The sequence below is a fragment of the Acinonyx jubatus genome, chromosome B2 (genome assembly GCF_027475565.1).
Source record: "Acinonyx jubatus isolate Ajub_Pintada_27869175 chromosome B2, VMU_Ajub_asm_v1.0, whole genome shotgun sequence".
Lineage (NCBI taxonomy): Eukaryota > Metazoa > Chordata > Mammalia > Carnivora > Felidae > Acinonyx > Acinonyx jubatus.
In genome coordinates, this window is record NC_069385.1 from 99,890,615 (window position 1) to 99,906,474 (window position 15,860).

The following is a 15,860-nucleotide window of genomic DNA, read 5'->3' on the forward strand; positions in this document are numbered from 1 at the left end:
TTCACTTGTGGATCCATTTAGTCCTGGACTTTTGTTTGTTGGGAGCTTTTTGATAACCAATTCAATTTCATTACTGATAACCAGCCTGTTTAGATTTTCTATTTCTTCCTGATTCAATTTTGAAAGATTGTATGTTTCTAGGAATTTATCCATTTCTTCTAAGTTTTCCAATTTGTTGGCATATAATTTTTCATAGTAGTGTCACAATCCTTTGTATTTCTGTGGTGTCAGTTTTACCTTCCCTCTTTTGTTTCTGAATTCATTTTTTTGTATCCTCTCTTTTTTTTTCTTGATGAATCTAGCTAAAGGTTTTTCAATTTTGTTTCTTTTGAAAGAGCCAGCTCTTGGTTTCATTGATCTTTTCTATTGTTTGTTTTTTTGTTAATTTTATTTTATTTTTTAATAAATTTTCATTTTTTAAATTTTTAATGTTTTTTATTTATTTTTGAGAGAGAGATTGAAAAAGACAGCACGAGCAGGGGAGGGGCAGAGAGAGAGGGAGTTACAGAATTTGAAGACAGGCTCCAGGCTCTGAGCTGTCAGCACAGAGCCCATCACCGGTCTGGAACTCATGAACCATGAGATCATGACCTGAGCAGAAGTCAGACACTTAACTGACTGAGCCACCCAGGCGCCCCTGTTTTTTTAATTTTAGAGAGAGAGCACGTGTGAACAGGGGAGAGGGACAGAGAGGGAGAGAGAGAGAGAGAGAGAGAATCTTAAGCAGACTCCACACCCAGCATCACGCCCAATGCGGGGCTCAACCCCATGACCCCAAGATCGTGACCTGAGCCAAAATTAAGAGTTGGAGGTTCAACTGACTGAGCCACCCAGATGCCCCTCTGTTGTTTGTTTTTTTTGGTCTCTATTTCATGTACTTCTGCTCTGATCTTTATTATTCTCTTCCTTCTACTAACCCTGGGTTTTGTTTATTCTCCCTTTTCTAGTTCCTTTAGGTATGAAGTTAGATTGAGATTTTTCTTGTTTCTTTTTGCCCTTTAAAATTTTTTTATGTTTATTTTTGAGAAAGAGAGCAAGACAGAGTGCAAGTGGGGGAGGGGGGCAGAAAGAGTAGGAGACACAGAATCTGAAGCATGCTCTAGGCTCTGAGCTGACAGCATAGAGCCTGATGTGGGGCTCCAACCCACAAACTGCAAGATCATACCTGAGCTAAAGTCAGACGCTTAACCAACTGAGCCACACAGGAGCCCCAGATTTTTCTTGTTTCTTGAGGTAAGCCTGTATCACTATAAATTTTTCTCTTATAACCGCTTTAACAAAGATTTTGGAGAGTTGTGTTTTCATTTTCATTTTTCACTGGGTATTTTTTAAATTTCCTCTTTGATATTTTCATTGGCTATTGGCTATTTAGCATGTTGTTCAGTCTCCATGTATTTGTGCCTTTTTTTTTTTTTTAAGTTTTTTTTAAGACAGTCTCTTTAGCAAATGGTGCTGGGAGAACTGGACAGCAACATGCAGAAGAATGAAACTAGACCACTTTCTTACATCATACACAAAAATAAACTCAAAATGGATGAAAGACCTAGATGTGAGACAGGAAACCATCAAAACCCTAGAGGAGAAAGCAGGGCAACAACCTCTTTGACCTCAGCCGCAGTAATTTCTTACTCGACACATATCCAAAGGCAAGGGATTTAAAAGCAAAAGTGAATTATTGGGACCTCATCAAGATAAAAACTTCTGCACTGTGAAGGAAACAATCAACAAAACTAAAAGGCAACCAATGGAATGGGAAAGGATATTTGCAAATGACATATCAGATAAAGGGCTAGTATCCAGAATCTATAAAGAACTCACCAAACTCAATACCCGAAAAACAAATAATCCAGTGAAGAAATGGGCAGAAGACATATATAGATACTTTTCCAAAGAAGACATGCAGATGGCCAACAAACACAAGAAAAGATGCTCAAAGTTACTCATCATCAGGGAAATACAAATCAAAACCACAATGAGATACCACCTCACACCAGTCAGAGTGGCTAAAATTAACAACTCAAGAAACAACAGACGCTGGCAAGGATGTGGAGAAATGGGAACCCTCTTGCACTGTTGGTGAGAATGCAACCTGGTGCAGCCTGCAATGGTGTGGAGGTTCCTCAAAAAATTAAAAATAGATCTACCCCATGACCCAGCATTAGCACTCCTAGGAATTTACCCAAGGGATACAGGAGTGCTGATGTATAGGGGCACTTGTACCCCAATGTTTATAGCAGCACTTTCAACAATAGCCAAATTATGGAAAGAGTTAAATGCCCATCAAATGATGAATGGATAAAGAAGATATGGTTTATATATACAATGGAACCTACTTGGCAATGAGAAAGAATGAAATCATGCCATTTACAGCAACGTGGATAGCACTGGAAAGTATTATGCTGAGTGAAAAAAGTCAGAAAAGGACAGATATCATATGTTTTCCCTCATACGTGGATCTTGAGCATCTTAACAGAAGACCATGGGGGAAGGGAAGGGGTAAAAATAGTTAAAAACAGAGAGGGAGGGAGGCAAACCACAAGAGACTCTTAAATACAGAGAACAAACTGAGGGTGGATGGTGGGGAGAGGAGAAAATGGGTGATGGGCATTGAGGAGGGTACCTATTGGGATGAGCACTGGGTGTTGTATGTAAGCCAATTTGACAATAAATTATATTAAAAATAAAAAAATAAAAATAAAAATAAAAGGTTTTTTTAGTGTTTATCATTTTTGAGAGACAGAGACAGAGCCTGAATGGGGGGGGCGGGCGGGGGGGGGGGGCAGAGAGAGAGGGAGACACAGGATCTGAAGCAGGCTCCAGGCTCTGAGCTGTCATCACAGAGCCCAACATGGGGCTTGAACCCACGAACCCTGAGATCATGACCTGAGCTGAAGTCGGATGCTTAACCGACTGAGCCACCCAGGCACCCCTGTATTTATGTTTTTTAATTTTTTTCTTGTGATTCATTTCTTGCAATTCATTATGTTATATGAAAAGATGTATATGAGGGGCTCTCTCTGCTGTCAGCATGGAGCTCACTTCAGAGCTCTTTCTCTCTCTGCCCCTCCCCTACTTGTGTGCACACATCTCTCTCTCAGAAATAAACATTAAAATTTTTTTAAAAAGATGCATACAGTTTCAATCTTCTGAAACTTATTTACTTAATTAAAATTTTATTTTAGAGCACATGAGTGGGGGAGAAGGGCAGAGGGAGGGAGGGAGAGGGAGAGACCGAGAGAGAGAGAGAGAGAGAGAGAGAGAATCCTAAGCAGGGTCCACACTCAGCACAGAGTTTAACACAGAGCTCTATTCCACTACCCTGGGATCATGACCTGAGCCCAAATCAAGAGTCAGACATTCAACAGACTTAGCTACCCACGCACTTCAGTCTACTTAAATTTATTAAGACTTGTTTTGTGACCCAACATGTGACCTATCCTGGAGAATGGTCCATGTGCACTTGAAAAGAACATGTATTCTATTAGTATTGGATGGAATGTACATCTCTGTTAAGGCCTTCTGGTTTAATGTGTCATTCAAAGACACTGTTTCCTTATTGATTTTCTGCTGGATGCTCTAGCCATTGAAGTAAGTGGAGTGTTAAAGCCCCCTACTTTTATTATATTACTGTCAGTTTCTCCCTTTATTTCTGTTAACATTTCCATTATGTACTTAGGTGCTCCAATGTGGGGTGGACAGTTATTCACAATTGTTATATCTTCTTGTTGGAAGAGTCCTTTATCATCATGTAATAATGCCCTTCTTTGTCTCTTGTTACAAAGTAATTTTGTCTGATCTAAGTATTGTTACATTGATTCCTGCCTCCCCATCCACTTCTATTTACGTATCTTTTTCCATGCTTTCACTTTCAGTCTGTATGTGTCTTTAGTTATAAAGTGAATCTTTTGTAGGCAACATATAGATGGGTCTTTTTTTTTTTTTTAATTCATTTAGTCACCTTGTTTCTTTTGATTGGAGCATTTAGTCTTTTTCCATGGAATTATTGATAAGTATGAACTTATTATTATTATTGTTATTGTTATTATTAATTTGCAGGTACTTTCTGTTCCTTTATTCTTCTCTTGCTCTCTTTCCTTGTGGATTGATGGCTTACTTTAGTGCTATGCTTGGGTTCCTTTCTCTTTTTTGTGTATCTATGATATGGTTTGATTCGTGGTTACCATTTCATTCATATATAATGTCTCATGTGTACATCAATTTATATTAAGTTAATGGTCACTTAAATTCAAGCACATTCTAAATTTTTATTTGTGTATCCCCTAACTGAATTTTGTGTAAATAACCAATTTTACTACTTTTTGTTTTAAACTCCATACTGACTTTATAAGTGATTTTATCTATTACCTTTACTGCATGCTTTAACAGTGAATTTTTTTTTCTTTCATCATTTCCTTCTAGCTATAGCCTTTTCTTTCCAGTCAAAGGATTCTCTTTAATGTTTCTTGTCAGGATATTCTAGTGATGATGTATTCCTTTACCTTTTGTTTGGGAAGTTCTTTCTCTCTCCTTTTATTCTAAGTGATGGCCTGCTAGATAGAATATTCTCAGTTACAGGTTTTTGTTTTTTTTCCTTTCAGCACTTTGAATATATCATTCTACTCCCTTCTGGCCTGCAAAGTTGCTGCTGAAAACCAGCTGATAGCCTTACAGGGTTTCTCTTGTACGTAATTTTTTTTTTCTTGCTGCTTTTGAAATTCTCTCTTCACCATTACTTTTTGCCATTTTAATTATTATGTGTCTTGGTGTGGACCTCCTGGTTCATCTTTTTTTTTTTTTTTATGTTTATTCATTTGTTTTTGAGAGACAAAGAGTGGAGCACAAGCAAGGGAGGGGCAGAGAGACAGGGAGAGAGAGGATCTGAAGCGCTGCACTGGGAACACAGAGTCTGATGCAGGGCTTGAACCCACGAGCCACAGGATCATGACCTGAGCCGAAGTCAGATACTTAACTGACTGAGCCACCCAGGTGCCCCTCCTGAGTTCATCTTGCAAGGGGCTCTCTGTGTTTCCTGGACCTGGAAGTCTCTTTCCCTCTCCAGATTAGGTAAGTTTTCAGCTATTATTTCTTCAAGTAAATTTTGTCGCCTTCTCTTCTCCTTCTGGGATCCCTATAACGCAAATGTTATTAAATTTGATGATGTTGAGTTCCCTTAACCTATTCTCATTTTTTATTTTTTTTATTTATTGATTCTGTTTAGCTTGGTTGCTTTCCATTACCACCTTCCAATTACTGATATGTTCTGTATTCTCTAATCTGCTGTCAGTTCCCGCTGGTGTAATTTTTATTTTGGTTATTGAATTCTTCATCTCTGGTTCTTTTTTATATTTTTCCTCTTTTTGTTTTAGTTCTTCCTGAGTTTATCTGCTCTTTTCTCAAGTCTAATGAGTATTTTTATGACCATTACTTTGAATTTTTTATCAGGCATATTGCTTATCTGTGTCATTTAGCACTTTTGCTGTGATTTTCTAGTATTCTTTCCTTTCAGCCATATTCCTCTGCCTCCCCATTTTATCTTAGTCTTTGTGTTTATGGATTAGGGAGGTCAGCTGTGTCACCTGGTCTTCATAGTAGTGGCCTTGTGTAGAAGATGTCCTGTGGGGTCCTGGAGCACAGTGTCCCCAGTCACCAAAACCAGGTGCTCCAGGGGTGCCCCTTGTGGGGGCTGAGTGCACTGTGCTGTCGTGGCTGAGTGGTGTTTGCCTTCTCCTAGTCAGCAGCAATGATCCACTTTGCTGTGGACACACGGCAGAGTTTGGTTCTTGCACTGTTGAGGGGCCTAATACCGGTTTGGGACTTGCAGGTGATGCGCTCAGTAATCAGACCAGGTGTCTGCATTCAGCCTTTCTGCTGCGGCTGCGGGCCCTCAGAAGGACGGGTTTTCTCTCTGTGGTCCACGGAGGCTCTCATTCACCGGCAGGGCCGGACGTCAGAATAAATGTGTGCAGTTCATCCGTCTGCTGCAGTTACGGGTGCACCAAGCAGCAGCGCTTTTGCCTTGCACAGCCAGCCAAAAGGCTCTGCTAATGGAACTGTAGGCACACCGGCAAGTGGGGTTCTCTCTCCCTCTCCCCGTGCCAAGAGTCACTTTGGAGTGGTGCCAGTCCCTGCCAGAGCTGCTTGGGTGCGCACCTGCTGAGGCAAGAGGGTTAGATGATGCAAGGTTTGCAGGGGAATTCAATTCAGGGGTGGCACACAGGGGGCCAGCGAGGTAGGTGGGGAGTTAGTGCTGGTTCCCACCAGTGTCTATCTAGTCTAGGGGAGGGAGAGCCCCCAGCGGCCCCAAGCACTCCTACCTTGTCCTCCACTAAGGTGTGAGAAGGGGGCTGTGGAGGAAACACAAGAGGGAGAGAAGTTGTCTCCACAGTTAGTTCTTAGGCCAGATTCCCTAGAAGGATATCTGGACATCTGAGCAGTTCAAGCAGGATATAAATGCAATTTCTGGAAAATGTTTTGATTTTTTAGGAGTCGACATACTGCTCTGTCAGCTTTCCATAGTAGTTATTGGTTTGTCCAAATAGAGCAAAGGAAGGACATTCCTGAAGTTGAAAGGCTTCTGCGACAGGACTTGCAGAGAATAGGAGGAAAAGGTTACACAGCAAAAATTCCTCCTGGTTAGTTTTCTTTGGGTGTTAGGATTGCTTTTTGATTCTCTGTATATATTTTTTTATTTTAATTTTTGTTTTAATAAAGCACAGGAGCAGGGGAGAGGGGGCAGAGGGAGAGAATCTTAAGCAGGCTCCACACTCAGTGCAGAGCCTGACGTGGGGCTGATTCCTACAACCCTGGGATCGTGACCTGAGCCAAAATCCAGAATTGAACACCCAACTGACGGAGCCACCCAGGTGCCCCGTTGTTTGTACATTCTAATATTCTCACAATACAGGTATATTGCTTTTGTATTGAAAACCTATGTACATAAAATCTGAAAAAATAGTATTTTCAGCTTCAAGGTAAATACGTAAAAGTTGCTTTAGTGGTCACCAGAGGGAAGCTTTGAACTTGGTATCCACTGGCTATATGCAGCAGGTCTTCTAATCCAGGCATGGGTGGCAAAGCAGAATCGACTCCCACTCTCCTTAGGAATCTATTTTTCTAGCTCTATTTGATTACGTCCGAATCAGATGTCCTCTTAACCTGTATGTCAAAACTAGTAGTCACATCATAAAGAGCTGCCTTCTCTAAGGCATTTTGCTTCTCTCTCTCTTTTCTACCTTGAGGAAAACATCATTTCTCAGATTGTTACACAAAGCCAACCTAAGCAGAAGTCTCTTCTCACACACACGATGGATGCTTGGTTTTCATCTTTAACATAACATGTAGTAACTTTCTCCCACACCGAATTGTAGGAACTTGGGAAGCATCTCTTAATGTCAACATGAACTTGAAAGCAACTGGCTGCAGATGCTGATTTCTGAAAGGATGGGAGTCTTCAACCCCAGCTGTGTCTGAATGTCCAACAACAAAGCTGATTCCAGGAGCGTTCTGCCACACACAAACTCTGAGACCACACAGCAATGGCACCATCATCAGGGAGGTAACACAGCACACTCAGTGGCTGGCTCTCTCCCCACTTTAATTCTGGACAGAGTTGGGCGTGAGTTGATATGATCATCTGCTGCTCTTTTAGGAACAAAGGTGCCCAGCTGAGTTTGTTGAAGGGCTCCAGGCCAGAGTTCAGTCTTTCTCAATGTCACACATCTGTAAGGTGCCTAGATGAGGCTGGAGTATGGAGAGTGACAATCTGTGGCCACATACGGAGACCACAGATATAAGGAGGCAGATTCCTAGACCTTCGCTGGCTACCCCAGGGCTATGTTTTATTCCAACATTTAAAAAAGGCCATCTAAATACATTTTCTTGAAAGAAATGTTTATTATGTTTATTGGTCAAACAGTTTCAAACAAATCCAGAACAAGTTTTCACATTTTGAGCCTTTAGTGCAGAGAGACTATGTCATGCGTGAAAGAAATGCTGGTCCAGTGGAGCCCTTCCCTGATGCAATTAATATTGGGATGATCAGGCAGAAAGAGAATTATGTGACAGAGCTCTGCTCAGAAATCCTCTTGAAGAAGAATAGGATTTAAAGCTCATTTTAAGGTTGTCACAACATAAATGTGCTTAAACAACTTGTAATCTCAACTTCTTAATTTCAAAACAAAATACCCCAGGTATCAACTATCCCTTTAAATAAAAAAAATAATCAATTTATACTCTTCTTAAAAGAACTCTAACAATGTAAAATAAGTTCCAATTCCATATATATATATGTACATTTATAACTTAGGTGCTCTTTTGCTCTATATACTTTGATTCATGCAACAGTGACAGAGGACTGGACGGGAGGCCCTAGAGAGGCCTCTCCGAGAAAGCAGTGTAGCTCCTCACTCTGGCGAAGAACAAGGGGGTGTACATCTTGTCAATCTCAAAAGCAGTGACTGCAGTCTCACCAGTTGATCTGCAAGAAAGCACAAAAAGACCAGTTACAAGGAAGTTGCAACTTATTTAAAATTCTTCCATCTTTATAGGGGAGGACTTATATTTTAGTCTTTATTTTTAATTCATCTCAGTAAATTCTACATGATAGAGGCATGATACAAGAAAACCACAGGCCCCAAATGGTGTCACTTAGACCGAGTTTCCAAACCAGGGCCTAATACATAAGCGAAATGCAATTTCAAATCAGTCAGGAATTTTATGATGGGTGCCCATGCGTCTGCCACATGGGCCCTCTCCATCCCCCTGCTCATGGGAAGACTCCCTGCTCTTTCCCTCTAAGTGAAAGCAGCATTGCCTGGGAAAAGCCTTTTCCTTTGTTAATAACCTTCTTGTCCCCACCCTCCTACAAAAACCTTCCATTTTGTGCAACTCCTCCGACCTCCCCTCTACTTGTTAGATAGGATGCTGCCCAATTCATAACTTATTTATTAAAGCCAATTAGACATTTAAAATGTACTTGGTTGAATTTTTGTCATTTAACACATTTGGTGGCAGCAACAGGATCCCACGTGAATTTCCAGCAGCAGTTGGGGACAATGAGAAACAGGTATGGTACCTGTGACCCTTTGAGTTCACTGCCTTTCTCACCATTTTCAGGGCTGTGGGTAAGTTCCTCTCAGTTATGAGTTTTTTGTTGTTGATGTTCAAGTTCCCCATCTAGCTGGTTTTCCTTTACCGGGCAGGTCAGCTTGAGGTGGCAGAAGGGTCTGCCTGAGCCAAGCCCCTAGCCTTGCAGACCACAATTTCCTGGTAGAAAAGCAAGGTTCCTCAGGAATTGGTGGTGGTGTACACAGGGCCTTCTTACAGGCCGAAACACTGAGGTGCACGTTTGCCAGGATGGTTTTGTGCAGAAAAGGCTATCAATAGTGGGAATCTTGGAGGCCAAAAAGCCGCACGAATTGGTGGGTATGGGTGGAGCATTTAAAGGCTGTTAGAGGGCTCCCCACCTCAAGAAGTCTCCTGGGATAGAAGTTGGTCATGGAACAGGTTAGACAGGCACTAGGTCACCTACCAACCTCAAGAAACCTTCCAGGCAACAAAGTAGACTGTAAAACACAGAGTTCCCAACCCCATGGTGCATCCCTTTTAGGTGTTGGTTCAACTTGGGAGAAACCCAAAGGCCTAGCTAATGGGATCCTTAAATCCTAATAAGTCAAGCGTGCCATGTTCCAGCACACCTGCTTATTCCGTGTCTAAAAACTCTAGTCCCAGAAGTTTTAGATATCCAGCAAAAAAGGCAAAATCCTCCTAAGCTTGTTTTGTATCTGAGGAACTTGGCTTGGTAACCATCAGGTTGGGTGCCCCAAAAGGCAGCTGAACAGAAATGTGGGTTAACTCCGTGGCTAGGGTCCTACCAAACTGCTGCCAGCCCTCAGAGGAATTACAACCTAGAAATACAATGGCCAGTATGGGGAACACGCCAATTAGATAAGATCATTTAAGAAGTAAACTTGCAAGCAAGGGTTTCCAAATTAAACAGGATGGGAGACCTGTTTTCTGGCATGCAGAAGGTTTTAAAATTCCAAAATAGTTTCACTGAAAGATTTTATCACAGGAAGTTAATGAAAAATTAAACACAGAAAAGGTAACTATCTAAAACAAGACTTTTAAGACTGACATGACTCCTACTGCTTCCTGTCTTCCTTTGGGTACTCACTCTAGTCTGAATTTTTTCTTCCACTCTGAGAAGGCTAATAAAACCATAAACAAAATTCTGCCAAGTTAATGGCCTTACAGGTTCCCTGTTACCTACCTTCAATATCTACCTTCAAAGAAGGGCCCTCATGTGAACCCCTCTCAGAGTTGATGAAGCTGAGGGATTTTTCTCATAAGCTGCTACATTATTCTTTAAACAGTCAAGGGTAAACTGGCAGATACAGATATAGATCTTGCCAAAGTGATCCTGGAAAAACTGGCAGAAGCCAGCAAAAGGTGAAAATTCTTACTGGAACCAGCTCTTCCAAATCTGTCTGCCCAATTAAACAGAAAATAAAATCACACTGCCCCTTCCCTTCTAAATCCAGACCCACTGGTTATTGATCCCTTCTCTCCCAGGGACAGCTATTGCCTCCTTGCTGGTCTTGTGTTGTGTAACTGGTCTTGGTTTTCTGCCTGCCTGGAACATACAGGTTGTTGGTTCTTTCTTTTGGCCATCACTGTGAGTGGTTCTAGATTTGGGAAAGTTGATACCCCCTGCACTCTCTTTGGTGACCCATCTTATACCCGAGGGAGGCTATTCAGTATTGCCAAAAATACTTAGAATTATGTACCGAGAGGAGAAAAAAAGCAAATTGAGGGCACTGTAGTTGGATAGATGGAGCAACCTATGATTTCATTTAAATTACAATCCAATTCTTTGAAGAACTGAAAGCAACTGGTCCTGATGTTACAAATGTTTACAAAACCAGAAATGTAGCTCTATAGGCAATCATGAGTTCACCTATGCCTCTAGCAATCCCCAAACTTGCCCTGGTTATCTCAAACAGCTTGTACATTATTGGCCTTAGGAAACCAAAGTTCCTCTAAAAGGAGCTTGTATTTTCCCCTGTACCTTTTAAATCTAAATGTTCAATGTTCTACCTGGTCTTCTCCAGGAGCTCTTTAGTCCATCTCGTTAAAATGAAAATTTAAGGGAGATAATTCTTATCAAGAAAAAAATAAAACAGAGAAAGATTTTTTGGAATTTTAATTACCAAGGAGAAGCACAAAACTTAATATCCAAAGATGGATATTAAAAAAAAAAAAAAGCTTTACCCCCAACCGGGTAACCTTAACCTATTCATCATCTACCAGAAAAACAAACTCACATCCAACTTTCATTAGTAAATCCTGTACTGATTTCATAGCAGAAATTTCAAAACCAGCTCTAAGTCCCTGAGCCTGTCTGTTCACATGTGTCTACAAGTGTGTTATGTGTTACCTTCTACCTCCGCATGGTATTGCTAAAATGGATTTCTAAAAAAGCTCTACGTAGTTGGTTTGAAGGCAAGTGCCTGTAAGGATGGGCAGTCTGAAACTCAGAAAGAAACCCAAATGTTTAAGTTCACAGGTTTTGGGAAAATATTTGATATATAAACTAGATTATAGTTGATGGCTTAATTAAAACAAACATGTTTTTAGTTATCAACATTAAATATAAAACTTACTCTACCTGAGTTTACTAGCTATTTAAGTTCACGTTCTCTCTTATAAGATGTAGCCACACAAAACATAATAGCTTAGGATAATGGCTGACTTTAATGTCTAATGTTTAATAAAGTTCTTGTAGGTAATCTAAACATAATTCAGGATATTTCAAAAATAAAGACAAAAGTTTACAAATGAGCTTTTCAGCAATATTTTCCCTAAGTTTTTTATTTTTTATTTGGATAGTCTAAAACCTTGAAGTTTTACTGAGATAGGTTAAATAAGTTAAAGTCATTAAATATGTAGGTCATTTCCAAATAAGAGAAAATTCTAAAACATTAATTAGTAAACATAGGCTTATCTACTTTTGGCTTCCTATTACAGAGAAACAAAAAGATATTTAAACAAGCTAATGCTACATTAAAAAATTTAAAAAGGTACATGCTTATAGAAATTCTAAAATGTATTCATAAATATGCAAATTAAAAAAATCTAAGCTCACTTCTTAGTTTTCACTAGAAATTAAGGTTTCTTAAGGGTTAAGAATTCTAATATACATAATTAAAGCCACTAAAAATAATTAGGGAAACATCTGTATATGCCAGGAAAAGTAGGATGTGTTTTTAGTAACAAAAGGTATGAGAAATGGAGATGTGTTTTTTGTTGAGGAAAAAGAAGTTTTATCCTAAAATGAAGCTGGTTGTTTAAAGGGAAAAAAAATTTTTAAAAAGGACAAAAAGTATAGAAAGAAGTGGTGGGGCCCTTGGGTAGCTCAGTCAGTTAAGCGTCCAGCTTGGGCTTAGGTCATGATCTCACAGTTCATGGGTTCAAGCCCCGCGTCGGGCTCTGTGCTGACAGCTCAGAGCCTATAGCCTGCTTCCGATTCTGTGTCTCCTCCTCTCTCTGCCCCTCCCCTGCTCCTGCTACGTCTCTCTCTCTCTCAAAAATAAATAAAAAACATTAAAAAAAAACAAGTTTGTAAAAGGTATGCAGAAAGAATCTTTGAAAAGGAATTTTAATGTGTGGTCAAGCTGGTTAAGATTAAAACTTATTTTAAAAAATGAGTTTTAGGGGTGCCTGGGTGGCACAGTCAGTTGAGTGTCCAACTTGATTTCGGCTCAGGTCATGATCCCAGGCTTGTGGGATCAAGCCCCCTGTCGGGCTCCACTCTGAGTGTGGAGCCTGCTTGGGAGTCTCTCTCCCCCTATGCCCCTCTCCTCTGTTCGCATGCTCTCTCCCTTACTTAAAAACTAAATAAGTTTTAACACCAAAATAAGATGGTGCAAAATTAGAGTCTGGCTTTCTGTTAAGAAAAACAAAGTTTTCTTGGATTTTGGTCTGCTTTTGATAAATTGCAAAAGTGTCTTTACCTTTTAAATATTAAGTTTCATAATGATTTGTAATCCTATTTAGGCAAGTGCTTTAAAACCCTTTTTAAAAATTTTTGAAAAACTTCCAAAGGACCTGTTAAACTAATGAGGCTTACTTAGTATGTAAATTACATGGAAAGCATTGTCAAATGAGTTAACACTAAGCCTTCTCTATGTTTGTAAAATTGTGGCACATATGGATAAAGTCTACTCTGCTTCCATAAAAATGGCCCCTCATCACCGGACTCTTGTCATCCTGATGTCCTTGTGACATGGCAGCAGCCCGCTTCTAAACTGGAGAAATGGAGCTAAGTAAGCAATGACTGCAAATGAAACCAACACTTGGGTTATGGGAAACCCAAGATGGCCTGGTTCTTTCTGGCTCCCTGGCAAATCCCATTTTTTTTTTTTTTAAGTTTATCTATTTATTTTGAGAGCAAGACAGCAAAAGTGAAGGAGGAGCAGAGAGAAAGAAACAGAATCCCAAGCAGGCTCTGCGCTGTCAGCACGGAGCCTGATGCAGGGCTCAAACCCAGACTGTGAGATCATGACCTGAGCCGACATCAAGAGTTGGACACTTACCTGACTGCACCACCCAGGTGCCCCACAAATCCCATTTTTCAATTGTTGCATTCCTACCACAGGACATTTAAAAAGACGCAAATTATAAACAGACATTGATAGACTGGTTTTGTAATTTTATAGATGTTTATCAGCAATATTTGACCTGACTGGTCACCACCACTCCCCTCTTCCCAAAAATCTACTTTTGTTCCCAGAAGCCTTAAACCTCCACCCTCTGGACTCAGAATACTTGCAGCTGGACTTCATTCAGTTGCCACTTAGTATGGGTTATCAATAAATGTGTTTTTGTTATTATATGGGTGGTTTCTAGATGGGTCATGACTGCTGTAAGACAGATGCCCTCACAGGAAAAAATAAGTAACATTAAAAAATGTGTTTCCCATTTGGGGTATACCTTCCACTTCGTCTCCAGTGATCAAAGCAGCCATTTCACCGGACTAATCATACGAGCCTTAATGAAAACCCTACAAACTTCTTGGAATTCTTAATGAAACCTAATTCTATTAGTACACAACCTTCTGCTGAACCCCTGTTGTCTCATGCTCATATAACCAGCTACTACAAGTCTCTAATGTCTTGTGTTCAAGCCTGACATCAAAAGGTTCAAGAAGCTTCCGGATCCCAGTTCAGAGAAACCTGTTGATCACAGTTTAGAGCTTGGTGACTACATAAACGTCAGAGGAAAACAACCCTCCAGCCCCACTGGAAAAGGACCTTACCAGGAGTACCAGGTGCTCCTGACCACTGACCCTGCTCCAAAACTAAAAAGTATTAAGCCCTGCGTACACATCACACAACTACAGAAGGCTCCACCTGACACCTGGTCCTGTACAGATGCTGGAGACCTCTGTATCAAATTGACAAGGAAAAGACGTAGCTGACATCAAGGTAGATTCCTTCCTTCCCAGATGATGGATCAACACCTCATATGCTAACTAAACGTAAACCCCTTTTTCCTCTTCGCCTTTCCTTCACTCTGGCATTGGCCTGGAAAGATAACACCCTCATCTATATCTCCCAGGCCATTGCTAAGGGAGATGGGGTGTAGAACCTCTGGAATTTCTCTAATTTTGCACTGCTGAATTAAAGAAGACCTATGAAGAGACATTCATGATTCAGATTCACTCCTTTTCACAGGTCCCTATTTCCTTGGTTAGGGATAAATATAAATGAGGCTATGATCAAGAACTTCTTAATTCTCAAAAGTATTGCAAAATCTGCTGCTAAAGCAGTAGCACAACAGAGATCCTTAGACTCTCTAGCCAAAGTTATCCTTGATTATCTTTTAGCTGAACATCTTGTGTTGTGGCCAACACCACCCACTGTGACTGGATTAAGAACACTTAGGGGGGAAGTTAAAACTCAATTATATAAGATCACTGAGCAAGCCCCTGGGCTTAAAAAGATGACTCCTTCAGCAGGGTCTTTGACTTGTTTTTTCTTGGTTTGAGTCTTGGAGACCATGGCTCTAAAGTATACTCCCACTATTGGGTATTATCCTTATAGTAATAATCCCTTTGATGCATTATCTTCTCTCAAAATCTTTGAATGTATGTTCACAGCCACTGATCAGCAAGCAAGTGATCTCCTAAGACTGGAATGTGAACCTGAAGCTGTGACCTAGCAACATCATAGAGATTAAGGAAAAGAATCAGGAGCTATAGGTACCACACAAAGGATCTACAAAAGCTGTGAGAAGTACAGAATGGTAATTGACAGTTGGTGCTAATGCCTTAAATTTTTATCACATCTCTCAGTTAAGCTGAGAATCTGATCAAAAGGGGGAACTATTAAGAAAACCACAGGTCCTGGGGCGCCTGGGTGGCTCAGTCGGTTAAGCAGCCGACTTCGGCTCAGGTCATGATCTCGCGGTCCGTGAGTTCGAGCCCCGCGTCAGGCTCTGTGCTGACCGCTCAGAGCCTGGAGCCTGTTTCAGATTCTGTGTCTCCCTCTCTCTGACCCTCCCCCGTTCATGCTCTCTCTCTCTCTCTGTCTCAAAAATAAATAAACGTTAAAAAAAAAAATTTTTTTTAAAAAGAAAACCACAGGTCCAAAATGGCATCATCAGAATGAGCTCCCAAACTGGGGCTTAATATGTAATTTAACTGCAGTTTCCACCTCCCTCAGAAATGTAGTCTTAACTGGTCAGTCAGGAATTTTCTAATGGTAGCAAGGAGTCTGCCACATGGGCCCTCTGCAATCCCCAAAGTAAGATGAGGTAGTCTGCATAAGATACCTGGCTTTTCCCTCTAAGCGAAAGTG

The 15,860-nt window shown here is 40.6% G+C and overlaps 1 protein-coding gene and 1 long non-coding RNA gene across 4 annotated transcripts in view; one reads left to right on the forward strand and one right to left on the reverse strand.

The window, feature by feature from the left end:
- The first annotated feature begins 3,245 nt into the window (after positions 1-3,245).
- On the forward strand, positions 3,246-8,221 carry LOC113598825 (uncharacterized). The gene is made up of 2 exons (XR_003419568.2): positions 3,246-5,064; positions 7,368-8,221. It is a non-coding gene; the product is annotated as an uncharacterized LOC113598825 (long non-coding RNA).
- The window catches only part of FBXO9 (F-box protein 9), a 43,651-nt gene continuing 35,660 nt past the window's right edge, over positions 7,870-15,860 (reverse strand). For all 3 annotated transcript variants that reach the window (XM_053222689.1, XM_015070129.3, XM_053222688.1), the window contains one exon: positions 7,870-8,476. In XM_053222689.1, coding sequence (XP_053078664.1) covers positions 8,368-8,476 — 109 coding nt within the window. In that variant the 3' untranslated portion in view covers positions 7,870-8,367. The remainder of the gene's footprint in view (positions 8,477-15,860) is intronic.